The sequence below is a fragment of the Glycine soja genome, chromosome 9, assembly GCF_004193775.1.
Source record: "Glycine soja cultivar W05 chromosome 9, ASM419377v2, whole genome shotgun sequence".
Taxonomy (NCBI): domain Eukaryota; kingdom Viridiplantae; phylum Streptophyta; class Magnoliopsida; order Fabales; family Fabaceae; genus Glycine; species Glycine soja.
The window spans coordinates 47,633,886-47,648,764 of NC_041010.1; the positions used below are offsets into that span (position 1 = coordinate 47,633,886).

Consider the following 14,879-nt stretch of genomic DNA (forward strand, 5'->3'; position numbering starts at 1 on the left):
AAAACACGTTAGATAAAAAAAAATAAAATTTATGTATAACAATAACACCATTTGATTGATATGAAATAATAACTTATATCTACGTATGTATATATAATGAAATGTTTTATCAAGTCTAACAAATTTTTCACGACAAATTAACATAAAGATCTTATTACAAATTTAAAGTTAATACATGGACTCAATTAAAAAAATAAAATATAAAAACCTAATTAAAAATGTATAATAATATAAGAACCTGCATACTAATTTAAGCATAAAATAATAACCCTAAATAATGTATTAAAAATTAGTTAGATCATACTTACATAATATAAAAAAAATCTAACTTAATTAATCAAACAAAATACATAAATATTATAAACTTTTTAATTTGTAGCTATTTGCGATTCGTACATATAAAAAAGGTACACAATATAATAAATTTCTCCTTTTATTATTCCCCGAACAAACTCTGGCGGCTAACTTCACAAATATCTACATTTATTGATTTTCTGGTTGCCTGCATATATAATATGGTACACTGATTTAGTTTTCTTAACAACTAGACCGGGGATGCAGTACTGCACTACAGTTATTTGTTCGTACAAACCAATAAGGGTGCATTTGACTAAGAACACATATACATAATTACTACCAACACCAGCCAATACAAAAGATATTAATTTTTCTATTTTAATCAAATGATTCAAGATTTAAATCTTGGTTATTGAATATCAAATAAATTATATAAAAAAATATCTATATTATATATACTTATAGTGCATAACAAAGATTTATTACTTCTTTTGACAGAAAACAAATTTATACCAATGACATGCTGAGAAAAAAAATTACATAACTACTAGGCCACATTAACATTCTAATTGCTTGGTTTGAATATTGGAACAGCTAGCACAGGTTGAGCCTTCCCCAAGGTAAGTCCAAATTTTTCATCCATATTCATATCCTCAGGTTTAATTCCATCCTCAAGCATCCAATCAAAGGAATTGATGAGCAAACCCAACATCAAGAACAACAATCTTATGGCCAAGGGCAAGCCAGGACACATCCTCCTACCAGCACCAAATGGGGTCAGCTCAAAACTCCTTCCTCTAAAGTCAATTTCTGACCCCAAAAACCTCTCTGGTGAAAACAAACTAGGGTTGTTGTCCCACAACTTTGGGTCCCTACCAATGGCCCACATATTAACCAACACTTGTGCACCCTTTGGGACAGTGTAGCCATGCATCTCCAAATCCACTTCAGCCTTTCTAGGCAAAAGTGGAACTGCTGGGTGCAGCCTGAAGGTCTCTTTCACTATTGCTTGCAAGTAAGGGAGTCTTGCAATGTCTGATGCTTCCACCAGGTTGCCTTTGCCAATAGTGTTCTCTAGCTCTGCCTTTGCTTTTGACATTATGTTTGGGTTGTGGAGTAACTCAGCCATTGCCCATTCTACTGTGGATGTTACTGTATCTGTTCCTGCCACAAACAAGTCCTGACAAAAAACACATAATTTAATTAGCAAGTGGGATATTTTGCTGCAGCTGGCCAATCCCCATCACAAAAGTTGAAATGATGCTGAAATCTAACCCTATTTCTTTAGATTAATCCTCTTTATATATATTATAAAGAAATGAATATAATTTTGATACATACCATCATTATAAAAACTTCTCTACTATCAATTTAAAATTGTTACAAAAACCAATAATCTGATCATATATAATGATTAAATAATAATGTAATTTTTTTATACAAACAAGGTTTTTTAATTAAATTCTAAAGCAAATATCAAATGAAAAGGTAAATATGAGTTTAATTTCTAGGTATGACCGTTGTTGGTGTAAATTTTTTACATTAATCTTCAACTACTCAAAAATCACAATTAATATTTTTTTAAAGTAGTTATCATAGAAACTAGTAAAATTATTATAGGTGTCATTGTCAACTTATAAATTAGATGTTAGTGTATCTTTTACACTTTAAAGTGTGAAGTCATACACGGTTTCCTCTAAAAATATTTAATATATCAAAAACGTATTCCTTCAATATTTTCTTCATTTAGCAAGTAAAAAGAGTAATAAGAAAACATGATAAGAAAATTTAGAAGTATTCAACAAATAGCAAAAAGCTTAATCAAGAGGAAAAGAAAAGTGACAAGAAAGGAAATAAAAATACCAATGACAAACGTTCAATCTTATCTCTGTACATCTCCTGGCTGTTCTCTTCAGCATTGTTGAGAATGGCATCTAACATGTCATTTTTGGTGCAGTAACCATCCTCATTCCTTAGCTTCAACCTTTTGTCAACCAAGCCCTTGAATATGGTCAACAACTTCCAAAAGTAACTCCCCGTGCGCCTTCTGATTCCATGAGGGTCAACCACCTTTAACACTGGGAAACAATCAGCCAAATTTGGACTTCCAACCTCTTTCATGATGTAGTTCTAACAGTAAATAGCTTCGGTAAGAAAGGAATCTGCAGTGTGTTTGGAGACTTCAAAGACAACCCAAGGCTACAAAGTATTTCTATTCCAACGTGCAAAATATATCACGCAATGTTTAAATTTCAGAAATTTTCCCTTCTATTGACGGTGTTGTTTCTAAACAAGAACTGGTAATTCACAAGTTGATCAGATTCAAGTTATTGTTGGAGATAATTAAACAATAAAAGCAGTCCAATGGAGAGCCAATTTCATCTCTTGTGGAGGTTTTTTTTATCAATCTTTTGTGGGAAATTTTCGATACTGTAACTAAGCTTCTCAATTATGTGAAAAAATAATGAGATTTTTTGTCTTTTTAAACTTTGTTACTCAAAATAAAATCTTCTCCCCTTATTCAATAACAAAAATTGGTTATACAGTGTGTTTTTTCTTTTGTTCAATTTTTTAAATATTTTACAAATCATATATAAAACAAAAATGTTTAAAATATTATTGGCAGACGAGGATAATTACATGATAGTTGTGATGATAATTTTAACATAAATTAAATTTTTAAAATTTTAATTTTATATTTGATAAATTTTATAAAAATTTTAAAGTTATATGGGGCTTTAATTTATCATGTGATACATTCTCTCTCATATATATATATATATATATATATATATATATATATATAAATAAAGATCATATATTATATTGGATGATTATATTCTTTATCATATTCTTAAAATAAAATGTATATTTTTATTCCTTTTTGAAAGATATTAACCCATTCGAGTAATAAAATATGTCATTTTAACGAGTATTATTTGGATTCTTAAATTATTTCCAAAACAAATTTCATTAAAAAAACTAATCTTTAATGTGATTTCAACAAATAATTATATCATCCTAAAATTTCCAATTTTTTTTATTAAATCCCAAAGGAAATTATATTATTTAGTAAATCATTAAATCTTAAGCATGTGTTAAGAGTTTGATCTGTTATTTGATTGAAAAACATTAGTGGAAAAAATTAATCTCTTAAATGAATCTCAATATTTTAAAGGATTAATCATTGACTCTTATCAAAGAATAATTCAGATTTACCTAAAATTAAATACAATAATTAGATTAGAAAAAAAATCTCCAATTTTTTATAGTACTTCAACTTCACATGTTACATTTATATTCTGAAACTGCATTTGAGGTTTAGCTAAAATCAGACAAAATTCTCTATACTCAACTTTAACAAAGAACTTCATTCTAGAACTTGAACTTCACATCACTAATCACTAGTTAAGTTAAAACAGTCCTTCATTAACTAGTTTACATGTTCAATGGTTTTAACTTTTAAGATTCAATCACGGAATGTTCTCCTATTCTAATTCTAAATCTAAAGTCAATAAACAAACGCCAAATATACACGGAGTTTAGCAGCGCCAAACTTTGACCAAACTATTTGTTTGTATTTAATTTAATGAAGATTTTATTTTACGGTGGTCATTATTATATCTTTGCATTCTAATTTATCCTTTTTTTTTAAAATATTCTTTCACCCCCTAAAAAAAAAACTTGTTTCACTCAATTAATATTAATTATTTATAACGCCGAAAAAAAAACCATTGTAACTAAACTGAGAAAAAGAAGAGAGAGAATCATCCTTCCTTTTCCGAGAAAGAGGAAGAAAACGCCGAGAAAACACAGAAACCGATTTCGCCATCATCCATCAAAGATCCACAAATTCATTCATTCATTCAGCAATCCCAATTCATTAATCTGCAAAATGGGTTTTGGATGTTGAAGCGGGGGAGGATTGACAATTTGCGATGGAAAGGGAAAATTGGAGAGAACACATCAACAGCAATAGCAATGGGAATTATTACGATAGGTTTGTGTGTGATTACGACAACGGAGAACGAAGCCCTGCAAAGCCTTCTTCGCCTCCCAGACTTGGCTACATCGAACACCATGTTTCCAAATTCGATACCTTGGCCGGTGTCGCTATCAAGTACGGTGTTGAGGTACTTTCATTTTTTTTTTAAAAAAATCATTTTTTTAATTTTTATTATTAGTTATTTTATTTGTATAATTTTTTATTTTTTGTATCAGCTTGATTTTGATTGTTTTGATGCTACTATTAGAATTTGTGTTGTGGATGGTTTATGAGTGTGTGTGCAAGCATGTTTGTTTACCCCTCTTTAGGAATTTGATGATGAAAGAGTGGTTTGTTAGTCAAATTCATGCAAGAGGCAATTTGGTCATGAAAGGGTAGTGTGAGTCAAATTCATGCAAGAGATAATTTGATGATGAAAGGGTAGTATATATGGTTCAAATTCATGCAACTTTTTTGTGGCACATGGTGTGGGCGCAACCTATGTCTGATTCTGATGTGATACAAGTACAACAAAACTTAGATACAGTTTTTTTAGGTGTTTCTGGTATTGTTTTCCAATCAGAATTGAAGTTTTATTGGTAATGTATGCTGACCTTTGATTCCAACCTTTGTTGTGCGGATTAGCTGGTTGGAACTTCGATTCAGTTTAAAAATAGTAACGTATGTACCTAAGAGACTGAATCTAAGATTTGTCGGAAGAGATATTAATAGTGGTGAAAACTCAAGTTATTTTCTGTTTTGAAATGGTTTTGAAATTTTTCGTTGCATTGTCTTTATTTCCTTGTCGCGTTTTTTGCTTTTGTCATTTTCGAGTGTTTGCTGAACCGCCTACCACTTTATGTTAATATCGTTGTCGGTTTTCTCTCTCCAACACCACTTTTGATATGAGCATTGTGCTGAATTCTTGTTTCTTAAGTTTTCTTCTTTTTTTCTATGTGATTTGTGTAATGGAGTGTAATTTCTTCAGCTCTTTTTGATTTGGAAAATTGTAGGTGGCAGACATAAGAAAGATGAATAGCCTTGTTACAGACCATCAAATGTTTGCACTTAAAACTCTCCACATTCCGCTACCTGCAAGGCATCCTCCATCTCCTTATTTGTCAAATGGTTCCAGTACTCCAGGGTATGTTTATCTCTTTTTGGATTAAGGAAAAGCATTAAATACAAGAAATTAGGTCTTAGGGATTGTTTGGTAAACAGGTTGGGGGGTAGATCATAATTGGTTATTTTCTATGTTTGTTATACTTTAAAATGAGAGCAGAATAGGACATAAGGTTAAGACAAGTGGTATATTTTGGTTCCACCCCAATGTAACAACAAACTGTTCCATTCTGTTTTCTTTTGCTTGTCAAATGCTGCCTCATACTTTTGACTGAAATATTTGAGAAAAGTATCTTGTATAAAACAAAAGGGAGGGGGTGGAGGAGGAATTTCTGATTTCTTCCCTTAAGTTGGAGCTTTCATAGGGGAGTTTGATATTTTGGGCACGATTCATGTTAAAATAGCCAGCAAAGTTATTTATTGTGCTTTGGTTAAGTGCATATGTTGGGGCATGCTTGTATAGACAGACAAAGGTGAAGGTGAAAAACGGAGAATGAATCTAGATTGAAATTCGGTGCTGTAATTTTTTAGAATAAATAAATATATTCAAGGAACAGGTTTTTAGATTGTATTCATAGTCACTTTAAAACATTTTTACACCTCTATTAAACAAGACAGTGCCGCATCATGTGAAAATTTAAGCTTTTTGCTTGCAGTGTAGGGTTTTAACAGTTTCCAAAGTAGTTGGGAAGATTTTGTTCACTAATTCCGCAAAGCTCTTATGCTGCCATTAAAGCAAAATGAAATCCTTATTTTTGTTATATCGTTAGGTCAAATTTTTAGTTTCATGTATCTGTAATATCATTCAAATTGCTGTTATTCCTTTATTCTGCTCTGTTATCATATGAACAAATTCTTCTATCTTATTATCATGTAATTTTTCTTGCTTTATGTATGACTCCTTTATTTTTTTTTTATTATATGACTACTCTGTTTCTAGATCATTTCAATGGATGATTCCTGTATTACTCATTTTAAAGATTGTCATTTTGATAACTGTCAATTCCCCAATATGCTCTATGTTTCTGTGGGAGTTTAATTTGTAGTAATGCAGTTGAAGTGCCAGGTTGTTATTTGTCCAACAGGTTTAATATTGGCTTTAGGTACAGAAACTGATATCTGATGGATGCTTAACAATAAAGTATGACAATGGTATTTGCTGTCACAGTTGCTTGTAATACAGTGTAAAATGAGGTGGTGATGGTAATGTAATGAGTCTTGGGAAAGTGCATGGTGGACAATGTTTTTCATGGACTTTTTCCATAATGTTGTAATTGATTCTGGTCGTTGACGATATATTCCTCTGTTTCTTGAATGCTGCTTTTGTTCAAACTTGGTGTTTAAGAATTGCATATTAACTTAATTATGCTGTAATTGGGTATCTTCTATCTGTCATTTTAATTAATTTCTTACCATATGAATTTCTGTGAACGTGAATCGCCTATGTAGAAATTTCAGAAGAATTTGTAATTCAAGAAAATAATTTATAATGTTCACTATTTATGTTGGTTTCAATATATTTTTTATTATATATCATTACTTCTGAGTGATTTATTTCCCATGGCATTTAAATCACTAATGACCATGAATGTTGTCCCTTCAGACATGGTAACTCGGATCACAGTCCACTTAATCAGGCACACCATGATCTGCTTGATTCATTCCAATCCCTGAGAATAAAGTCATCAGAGCGGAAGGTCTCCCCAGCCATGAACTCATTACAGGGCTACTATGGACTTAAGGGGACCCCAAGTCCCTCAGAAGATGGTCCATTCCCCAGAAACTTACCTATGTCTGACCGACCTCTGAGTCATCACCGGAAATCCAGAAGTTTGGTCAATGTAATTTTGGAAGAAATTATGGAAAAATCAGATGATGCACTGGCTGCAGAAACCAGGGAAGTTGGCTCCAATAAATGGAATGACAAACTTGGCCTGAGACATCAGAAATCTGTAGCTGACTTTATTAGGATACCGGAGTTGCTTTTGAGGGAGGATAATAGCAGCAGTGGTGTTCTTCCATCAAGAACAGGAAAGGGCTTAGCTCTGAGACAGAAAGCAGCTAACCGAACCACAGCAACAACTGATTCTGAACCAATTGGTTTGAATCCTGCGGCGTTGGGCATGGGGGATGCTTCTCTAATTGATGGTTCATCCGGGGTCAGGAAATCATCAAGCACTTCTTGTTTACAGGATCAAGATAACAGTGGCTCCTCGTCCATTTGGCCAACCAAAATGTGGAATTTGAAACCAGACTTACAAGCCCTCTCAACTGCAGCCATTGGAAAACCAATCTTTGATGGCTTTCCCAAGCCAATAACTGGTCGGAAAAATAAAGCTGCTCTTGATTAATGTATAGAAAATTTATGAACACAGTTTTGACCCCGTTTGTCAGGTTATGGAATCATTAGCCGCTACACCAGTGGGTAGATTGGAGGAAGTAAGACAATGTAGAAGGGACATAAAAAATCAAACATCATATTTTATTTCTCTTTGAATAGGGGCATTATTTTTATGCCAGAAAATACTTCCATTTATTCATTCTTTTTAAGAAAGTCTTGGCTGCCTAATGGCCATCTTTTTTATAAAAAAAAAATAGAAAATACAGGAGTGGAAGGACCTGATTTCTCCACCTTAGCCTTCACCTAATTTTTCTTTTGGTAGTGTTATAGTGATTCTTTTGTGGGTTAGGGCACATTACACTGATTGGCCAAAGTACTAGTTTGGCAGGCCGCAGGTGTAGCATGATTACTTTGCAATTTGATTTAAAGAGTCTATTTTACATTTTTACATTTGCAGTAATCATACGAACTTGATTGGAAAGGTAATATAAAAAGATGGTGTGCTGCTGACTCTGCACCGCAAAACTTTCTGCTCTTGACGTTAGTGAATGGACAAAATGTAAAAATACTTGGAGGGTAAGTACGTCATTCATTAAGCAAGCATTACTGCATTAGAGTATGTTTAATGTAAGACCTTAATTTGGGGTTTTAACTATTTTATTAGTGGGTGTGGGGTCCTTTTGTATTTAAGAACATTAACTAATTTTTATTTGAACTAGAGAGCATCCCGTGCATTGCACCGTTTTTTTAAAAAGAAATATTTAGAATATATTTTCTAACAGATTTCTTCAAACACACTCTCCAATTTCAAAATTTATTCAATGATAAAATTGCAGGTCCTTAATCACATTTAATTATTTTCTCTCTAGATTTTGTAGTTTAAACCAAAGTGTGTTGTTAAAGTGTATTACATAGTGTGTAACACCAAAGTTTCCCAACAAACAAGCTTTTAAAGTCAAAATACTGATAAACATTGCTACAACCAAAACAAACATAAGATAAATACTTCTTTTTTCCTAAGAGTCTTTAGAAATTTATTTGCCTATTTTTATAAGAACTTTTTCTAATTTTTGTATGCATTAATTATTTTTTTTATGTATCTTTACTTAATTATTGTCTCTTTTAAATATTAATGAGAAACAATTAAGTAGAGAGAGATAAGAAAAAAATAATTTTAAAATAATAATACAAATAATTGATAAATTTAATATGATTAACTAAATTAATTATTTTTCTTAAGGAATATAAATTGGTTGAAATGATTTTATGATTAAGGACGGATGAAGTATAATTTTGTCATTAATGCAACTCTGAGTTGGAGTTGCATGAGTTTAAGGTTTCTTAATAAACAAGCTTTTAAAGTTAAAGTACGGATAAATATTACAACTAAAACAAACAAAAGATAAATATAATTTTGACAAATATTAATCAATGTCCTTAAGACATTAGTTAAGAAATCTAAGTGGAAATATTTTTATTGAAAGACGAAAAAATATGTTTTTAATAAATTTTTTTGTGTTCTTCTATGATTTTCATACTAAATGTGTTTTTCTTTTAGTTCTTTAACATTAGACACGAGTTAGTAAGACCCTATAATTTTTTCATTAATAACCAAATTGAAGAAATTTATTATCAAAATCCATTTATGTGAATATCATCGGTTTGGTTACCAAATCAATCAAGATGTAAAATACTACTCTACTGATAACTTAACTGAAGATAGTGTGTTACACAAGGTTGCCATACCATTGAATCCATATATTGTATAATCATGTCCACTTCATACAAAATTGTTTGGGGTGATGCTAGGTGCATCCAGTATTATTGCTGGTGCACCTAAAAATTTAAGTGAAGTGACAAAAATGTTCTTCACTTAAATTTTAAAAACCCTTACTATCCTCGTGGTACTGTTCCACCTCCGTTAGTCTGTACGCTGTGTCGTCTCCTCTTCTGCTCATGCTGCGCCTGCTTCTTCTTCATTTTTTTGTTGCTTTCCTCCTTGTGGTTTCCTCTGTCGTCGTTGAGTGCTTCTGTTGTCGGCATTGAGGACGTCTCCATTGATCTTTGCCACTTTCGTCGTTGAGGTAAGCTTCATGGCCTTCGTTCTCTTTGTTAATGGCTGCTTTTGGTGTTTGGGATGTTCTGGTTTCATATGGATCATATGATCCGTATGCGTTATATAATCCGTGTAACACATACGAATCATTTGATCCGTATGAGATATACGGATCATCTGATCCTTATGACTCATATGGATCATCTCATCTGATCCGTATGTTATTTTTTTAATTAATTAAAAAAATGAAAAATTAGTTTGTAATAGAAAAAAATATATGTAAAAGGTGTTATTTTGTTTTTGTTTTTAAATATTTTTTTTATGAAATATAAATATTTTTTTTGGTTGTAAATAGTTATTGTTATTTTTTGAAATAATAAATAGTTTATTGTGAATTATGTGTTTAAATAGTTAGTTTATTTGTAATTGTAAATATAAAAATTTAATTTAGTTTTAAAAATAGGTATTGTTTGAAAAATTATGTTTTCAATTATGTTTTTAAATAGTTAGTTTATTTGTTAGTTTAGTTTTAAAATAGGTATTGTTTATGTTTTAAATAAAAATAGTTTTATATTGAATTATGTTATGAAATAGTTATTAATTTTAATTGTAAATATATTAATTTTGTATTTGTTTATAAATATTTTATTTGTATGAAATATAAATATATTATTTGATTATTTTTTTGTAGATAGTTATTGTTTATTAGATAAATAAAGAAATTGTTTATTTTGTATTAGGTTTTTAAATAGTTAATTATTTTAATTCTAAATACAATGAATTTGTTTTTCTTTTAACTATAATTTTTTTTAATTAAGGAATGATTGTATTGTAATTGATTAAGTATTGTTTGAATTTTGACCAAAAAATGTATGTATGTGAAAATTTATAGATTATGGTTAGAACTAGAGGTTTAAGGCGTGTCTTAGTCAGAGTTATAGGAAGAGCCCTAGGGAGAGGGGATAATCGTGATTCAGATGATGTTCTCCAGCAGTGAAGGCCCACAACATTCACACGTAGGCAACGAGAAGCTGCCGCTGTTGCTGAAGAGCTATTCCAACATACTGAAGAAGTTGTTGATGATGCTGAGGGTTTTCCAGGCGGGCATCGTGACACATCAGTGTTGACTACCTATGCTGATCATGTTGCAGTACTTGGAGGGTAAGTACGTCACTTATGCCACATCATGGAGAGGTATTTATAATTTTTAATAAATATTATTTCAACAAATATTTGTTATTATTGTTAAAATTATTTAATTTTTTTAGGAACGTCCTGAATTGAGGTTATCCTCCCATGGAAAGAAGGTTCAGAAATTCGAGAGGCCTGCTACTGAGATTGAAGGCTTGGTTGCTGCCACAAGATTAAGTTCTTTGATCGCATATTCATTGGACACTGGCGATCGGAGACTTATATCCGCTTTTGTCGAGAGGTGGAATAAGGAAGCGAGCAGTTTCCATCTTCCAGTAAGAGAGGTCACCATCACCCTCGATGACGTGGCCTCTTTGCTCCATCTTCCCATTATAGGAGCATTCCACAGCTTCGACACTCTTCATGTTGACAAAGTGGTGTTGATGTTAGTGAAGTTACTTAAAGTTGCTGAAGATGAAGCTAGAGCTGAGACAGTGTAGTGTCATGAAGCATATGTATGCCTATCGTGGCTACGAGAGATTTATCATAATAAATGTGAGACTGGACTCTAGATTGCAACAACTAGAGCTTATTTGCTGCACTTGTTAGGTTGCACTATTTTTGCTAATAAGAGTGCAACACATGTGCATGTTGTCTTCTTAGACGTCTTCTGAGACCTCTGTCAGAGTGGAAGCTACGCATGGGGAGCTGTCGCCCTAGTGCACATGTATGATAATTTGAATGATGCTTGCAAGAGCGGCGGTAAACAACTTGCTGGATATATCACACTGTTACAGGTAATTGTGAATGATTGTTATTTTTGTCCTTATCAAATCTGTGTAGTGTTGAATTTATGAGCATTTTCTATCTATTGTTGAGGCTTTTACGATCTTAAACTATGATAAAAGGTCACCACGTGTATGCCACTAAACATCTACAAAGGCCTTATCAGCATCGACGTATTGAAAGTGGCTTGATTGCCTAACGACGCATGGATCATGCATGAACATTATGTTAATCATTTATAGACTATGTTTATCATTTAAAGACTATGTTTATCATTTTATTTTGTGAATTTTATTTTTTGGTGTTACCAATTTTATTTGAATTATTTTTAATATTACTAATGTCAAACATATATCATTTAACACCAAAACGTAACAATAAACCTTGGTTTTCAAGTCGCGGTTAACTTTAACAACACACGTAAGTAACAAAATTTAAGTAATATATTAATGTAGCAAATAATTATATATTAATGTAGGACATTACAAAGTCAACAGAACCTAAATGTTCACTCTTCACTTAAATCAACATAGTCTCTTTTCAACATCATCAAATTTCTATACTGATGCATTGTACTGATATATGGGAGTTGGTCACTGCTTTACTTGAGGATGACAATTCCTAGACCATAACAAAGCTAGAGGCGGTAAGGACTCCGGTCACTTAAATAGACCATAACAAATCTGAATCATATATATGTTCAACCAAGAATTAGATTTTTTTTAACTTTTTTTTACTGATTTAATTTGTTTTTTTCTTGAGCCAACATAAAAAACAAAATAAAGTATTTGCAATGCAATATAAGAGTTTTTTCTTACGATGATGAGAGTTAAATTTTAATGTAATTAAAATTTCTGATTAAATTATAAATATTGTGTTGTTTTTTTTAGCATAACCTAGAAATAATGTTTTAGAATTTCAGAAGGGGTATTCATGGTTAGTTTGATTCAGATTTGGAGGAAAATAAAATTTAAATCAAATGTTTTTTAATGGTTTTACAAAAATAACATGGTTTTGTTTGAAGATTCAGAAATAAAGTTATATAAAAATGTAAATAACATAATTGAATACAAACAAGACTGAAACACAATCAAGGCGACATAATAGCAATATTATTAAAAAAATATAATGAAAATAATAGTAGAAATATAATTGTTTCAGATTTAGAAAATATAAATTTAATACCCGAATCAACCAACATCGAATTTTAATTGGTTCGGGGTAAAAAAAATCAAACTAACTTAATTGATTTGATGTGAATCATAGGATTTATCAAGTTGTTATGAATAACACCCTTATGTTCCAAGACTATATTAATTTAGCTCAAACTTTTGAAATTAATAACGATAATAAAAAACTTTCTTATTGAATTTTAATACAATTACAAATTAAATTAGAATAACTAGGATGAAAAACAAAATTGTACCTACAAATATTCAAATATTCGTGGATAAATTTTGTTACAAAGAAAATGAATAGTTTAATGAATATTTGTGATTAAAATAAACAATATTTCTTCTACTCCGCTAATTAATAAGATGGAAGTATATAGTAAGACACTTGTAGGTTGGTGATTTGGTTCAAATCGGAGTATTTGTTTATGTGGGTTTTAAATTTGGGTATTTATTGATATGTGTAGGTGGTTGATGATATTTTTTTTCTCTCCCTTGAGCAATAACCATATCTTTTTTTCTCCTTTAATTGATTGTAGTGGTTTTTAATTAACCATAGTAAATGATCATTTAAAATTCTAAATCCATATTGGTGGTTTGAAAATCTCCAGAAATTATATTTTAAAAAGTTAACAGTCATGTCATAAGTTAATGGAAAAATCTTGGATAAAAAATAAAACTCTTCAAATATCAGGAACAAAAATTTTAATCAAATAATAAAAAAATTTAATCGGATAAAAAAGAAAAATCAAATATATATCAAACATATTTTAGTCTTTTTAAATTGATATTAGTAAACCAATTACAAAAAGAGTTTATAAATATTAGCTTATATATGATTGTTCCTATTGACTAATCTTCCTATATATAAGCATATAATAAGACTATGTTGAATACTCGATCTTCTATCATAAACGAGTGAACTTCTCCTAACATGCACCTCATATATATATATATATATATATATATATATATATATATATATATATATATATATATATATATATATATATAACACATAAGAATTGCTAACATATACATACTTATTTTGTAGTTGAAGTATATTATCAAGTCATAACTTATCTTAAAATACACCAATGATGTAATAAGGTGCATAACCAAGATTTTGGATCAAAGGAGGCCAGGATAAAAAAAACATATCTTAAGTAAATAATGTTTTAACCACATGCATAATGTATGTAATAAATTTGACATATAACTATGGTCGCACAAGTTGCTCTATAATTGATACTCTAGGTTATTTATCTTAAACAAATTTCAAAAAAATTTAATGAAAATAGAGTTAAAGTATATATTACTTCAAAAAATTTAAAAATAGATAAGTGAATCACACAAAAAAACACTATACGTCTAAATACTCAAATAAAAGCATGCTCAAAGAAAAGGAATCTTTAATAGTCTAATGAAATAATAATTTAATAAGTCTGGTGAAAAAAAAAACATGTTGGTATATTAAGTTATAACTAATAAAAAAAAAGATGATAAGAATTGGACGTGGGATGATGCCCGCCACTAATAGTCTAATACGAAATAAAAATGATAAGTAAATAAGGAGTGAAAGGAGTAAAACTTATAAAAGGAAGCTACTGTATTATCAAAGAAAAAATAATATTGACTTTTAAATCAAGTGTTTTAATAAAAAAAATAGTATAAAGAGCTTATAAAAAGATTGGATGGGCCAAAAATCATATTTACATATAATAAAATAAAATCTACAAAATTTGGGGGAGTTCATGCATGGCTCAGCTGGCCACCGCACTCCATCCGACCCTGGGTGTAACTTCTAAAGTATTTAAACTAAAAATCAAGTGCGTATACGTTAATAAGTGGATTTGTTAACATGGTGTAATTTGCTAACACATTCTAACCTAAAAAATAAGTGTGTCCATTATCTCTCTCACACGCGCGCATATATATATATATATATATATATATATATATATATATATATATATATATATATATATA

At 30.4% G+C, this 14,879-nt stretch overlaps 3 protein-coding genes across 3 annotated transcripts; 2 read left to right on the forward strand and 1 right to left on the reverse strand.

Moving 5' to 3' along the window:
- Window positions 1–725: 725 nt before the first annotated feature.
- Window positions 726–2,517, reverse strand: LOC114425423 (geraniol 8-hydroxylase-like). Its single transcript, XM_028392350.1, has 2 exons — window positions 2,161–2,517; window positions 726–1,477 (listed from the first exon to the last, which is right to left on the reverse strand). Exons 1-2 carry the CDS (start codon window positions 2,416–2,418, stop codon window positions 863–865), a joined length of 873 nt encoding a protein of 290 aa, XP_028248151.1. The 5' UTR covers window positions 2,419–2,517; the 3' UTR covers window positions 726–862.
- A 1,513-nt stretch (window positions 2,518–4,030) lies between these two features.
- Window positions 4,031–8,035, forward strand: LOC114425377. The gene is made up of 3 exons (XM_028392292.1): window positions 4,031–4,430; window positions 5,296–5,426; window positions 7,008–8,035. The coding sequence occupies exons 1-3, from the start codon at window positions 4,236–4,238 to the stop codon at window positions 7,753–7,755; spliced, it is 1,074 nt and encodes a 357-aa protein (XP_028248093.1). The 5' UTR covers window positions 4,031–4,235; the 3' UTR covers window positions 7,756–8,035.
- A 1,825-nt stretch (window positions 8,036–9,860) lies between these two features.
- On the forward strand, window positions 9,861–11,432 carry LOC114368572. The gene is made up of 3 exons (XM_028325784.1): window positions 9,861–9,913; window positions 10,822–10,951; window positions 11,070–11,432. Exons 1-3 carry the CDS (start codon window positions 9,861–9,863, stop codon window positions 11,430–11,432), a joined length of 546 nt encoding a protein of 181 aa, XP_028181585.1.
- Window positions 11,433–14,879: the final 3,447 nt, after the last annotated feature.

What these genes read in the sequence shown, in the direction of transcription:
- LOC114425377 (XM_028392292.1), top strand. Translation starts at nt 4,236, where the DNA reads ATGGAAAGGGAAAATTGGAGAGAACACATCAACAGCAATAGCAATGGG. An exon ending in CTATCAAGTACGGTGTTGAG is followed by an intron (nt 4,431 to 5,295) that starts GTACTTTCATTT and finishes GGAAAATTGTAG; the next exon opens with GTGGCAGACATAAGAAAGAT. An exon ending in AATGGTTCCAGTACTCCAGG is followed by an intron (nt 5,427 to 7,007) that starts GTATGTTTATCT and finishes TTGTCCCTTCAG; the next exon opens with ACATGGTAACTCGGATCACA.
- LOC114368572 (XM_028325784.1), top strand. Translation starts at nt 9,861, where the DNA reads ATGGCTGCTTTTGGTGTTTGGGATGTTCTGGTTTCATATGGATCATAT. An exon ending in TCATATGGATCATATGATCC is followed by an intron (nt 9,914 to 10,821) that starts GTATGCGTTATA and finishes ATTCACACGTAG; the next exon opens with GCAACGAGAAGCTGCCGCTG. An exon ending in CCTATGCTGATCATGTTGCA is followed by an intron (nt 10,952 to 11,069) that starts GTACTTGGAGGG and finishes TAATTTTTTTAG; the next exon opens with GAACGTCCTGAATTGAGGTT.
- LOC114425423 (XM_028392350.1), bottom strand. Translation starts at nt 2,418, where the DNA reads ATGAAAGAGGTTGGAAGTCCAAATTTGGCTGATTGTTTCCCAGTGTTA. An exon ending in AGATTGAACGTTTGTCATTG is followed by an intron (nt 1,478 to 2,160) that starts GTATTTTTATTT and finishes GTTTTTTGTCAG; the next exon opens with GACTTGTTTGTGGCAGGAAC.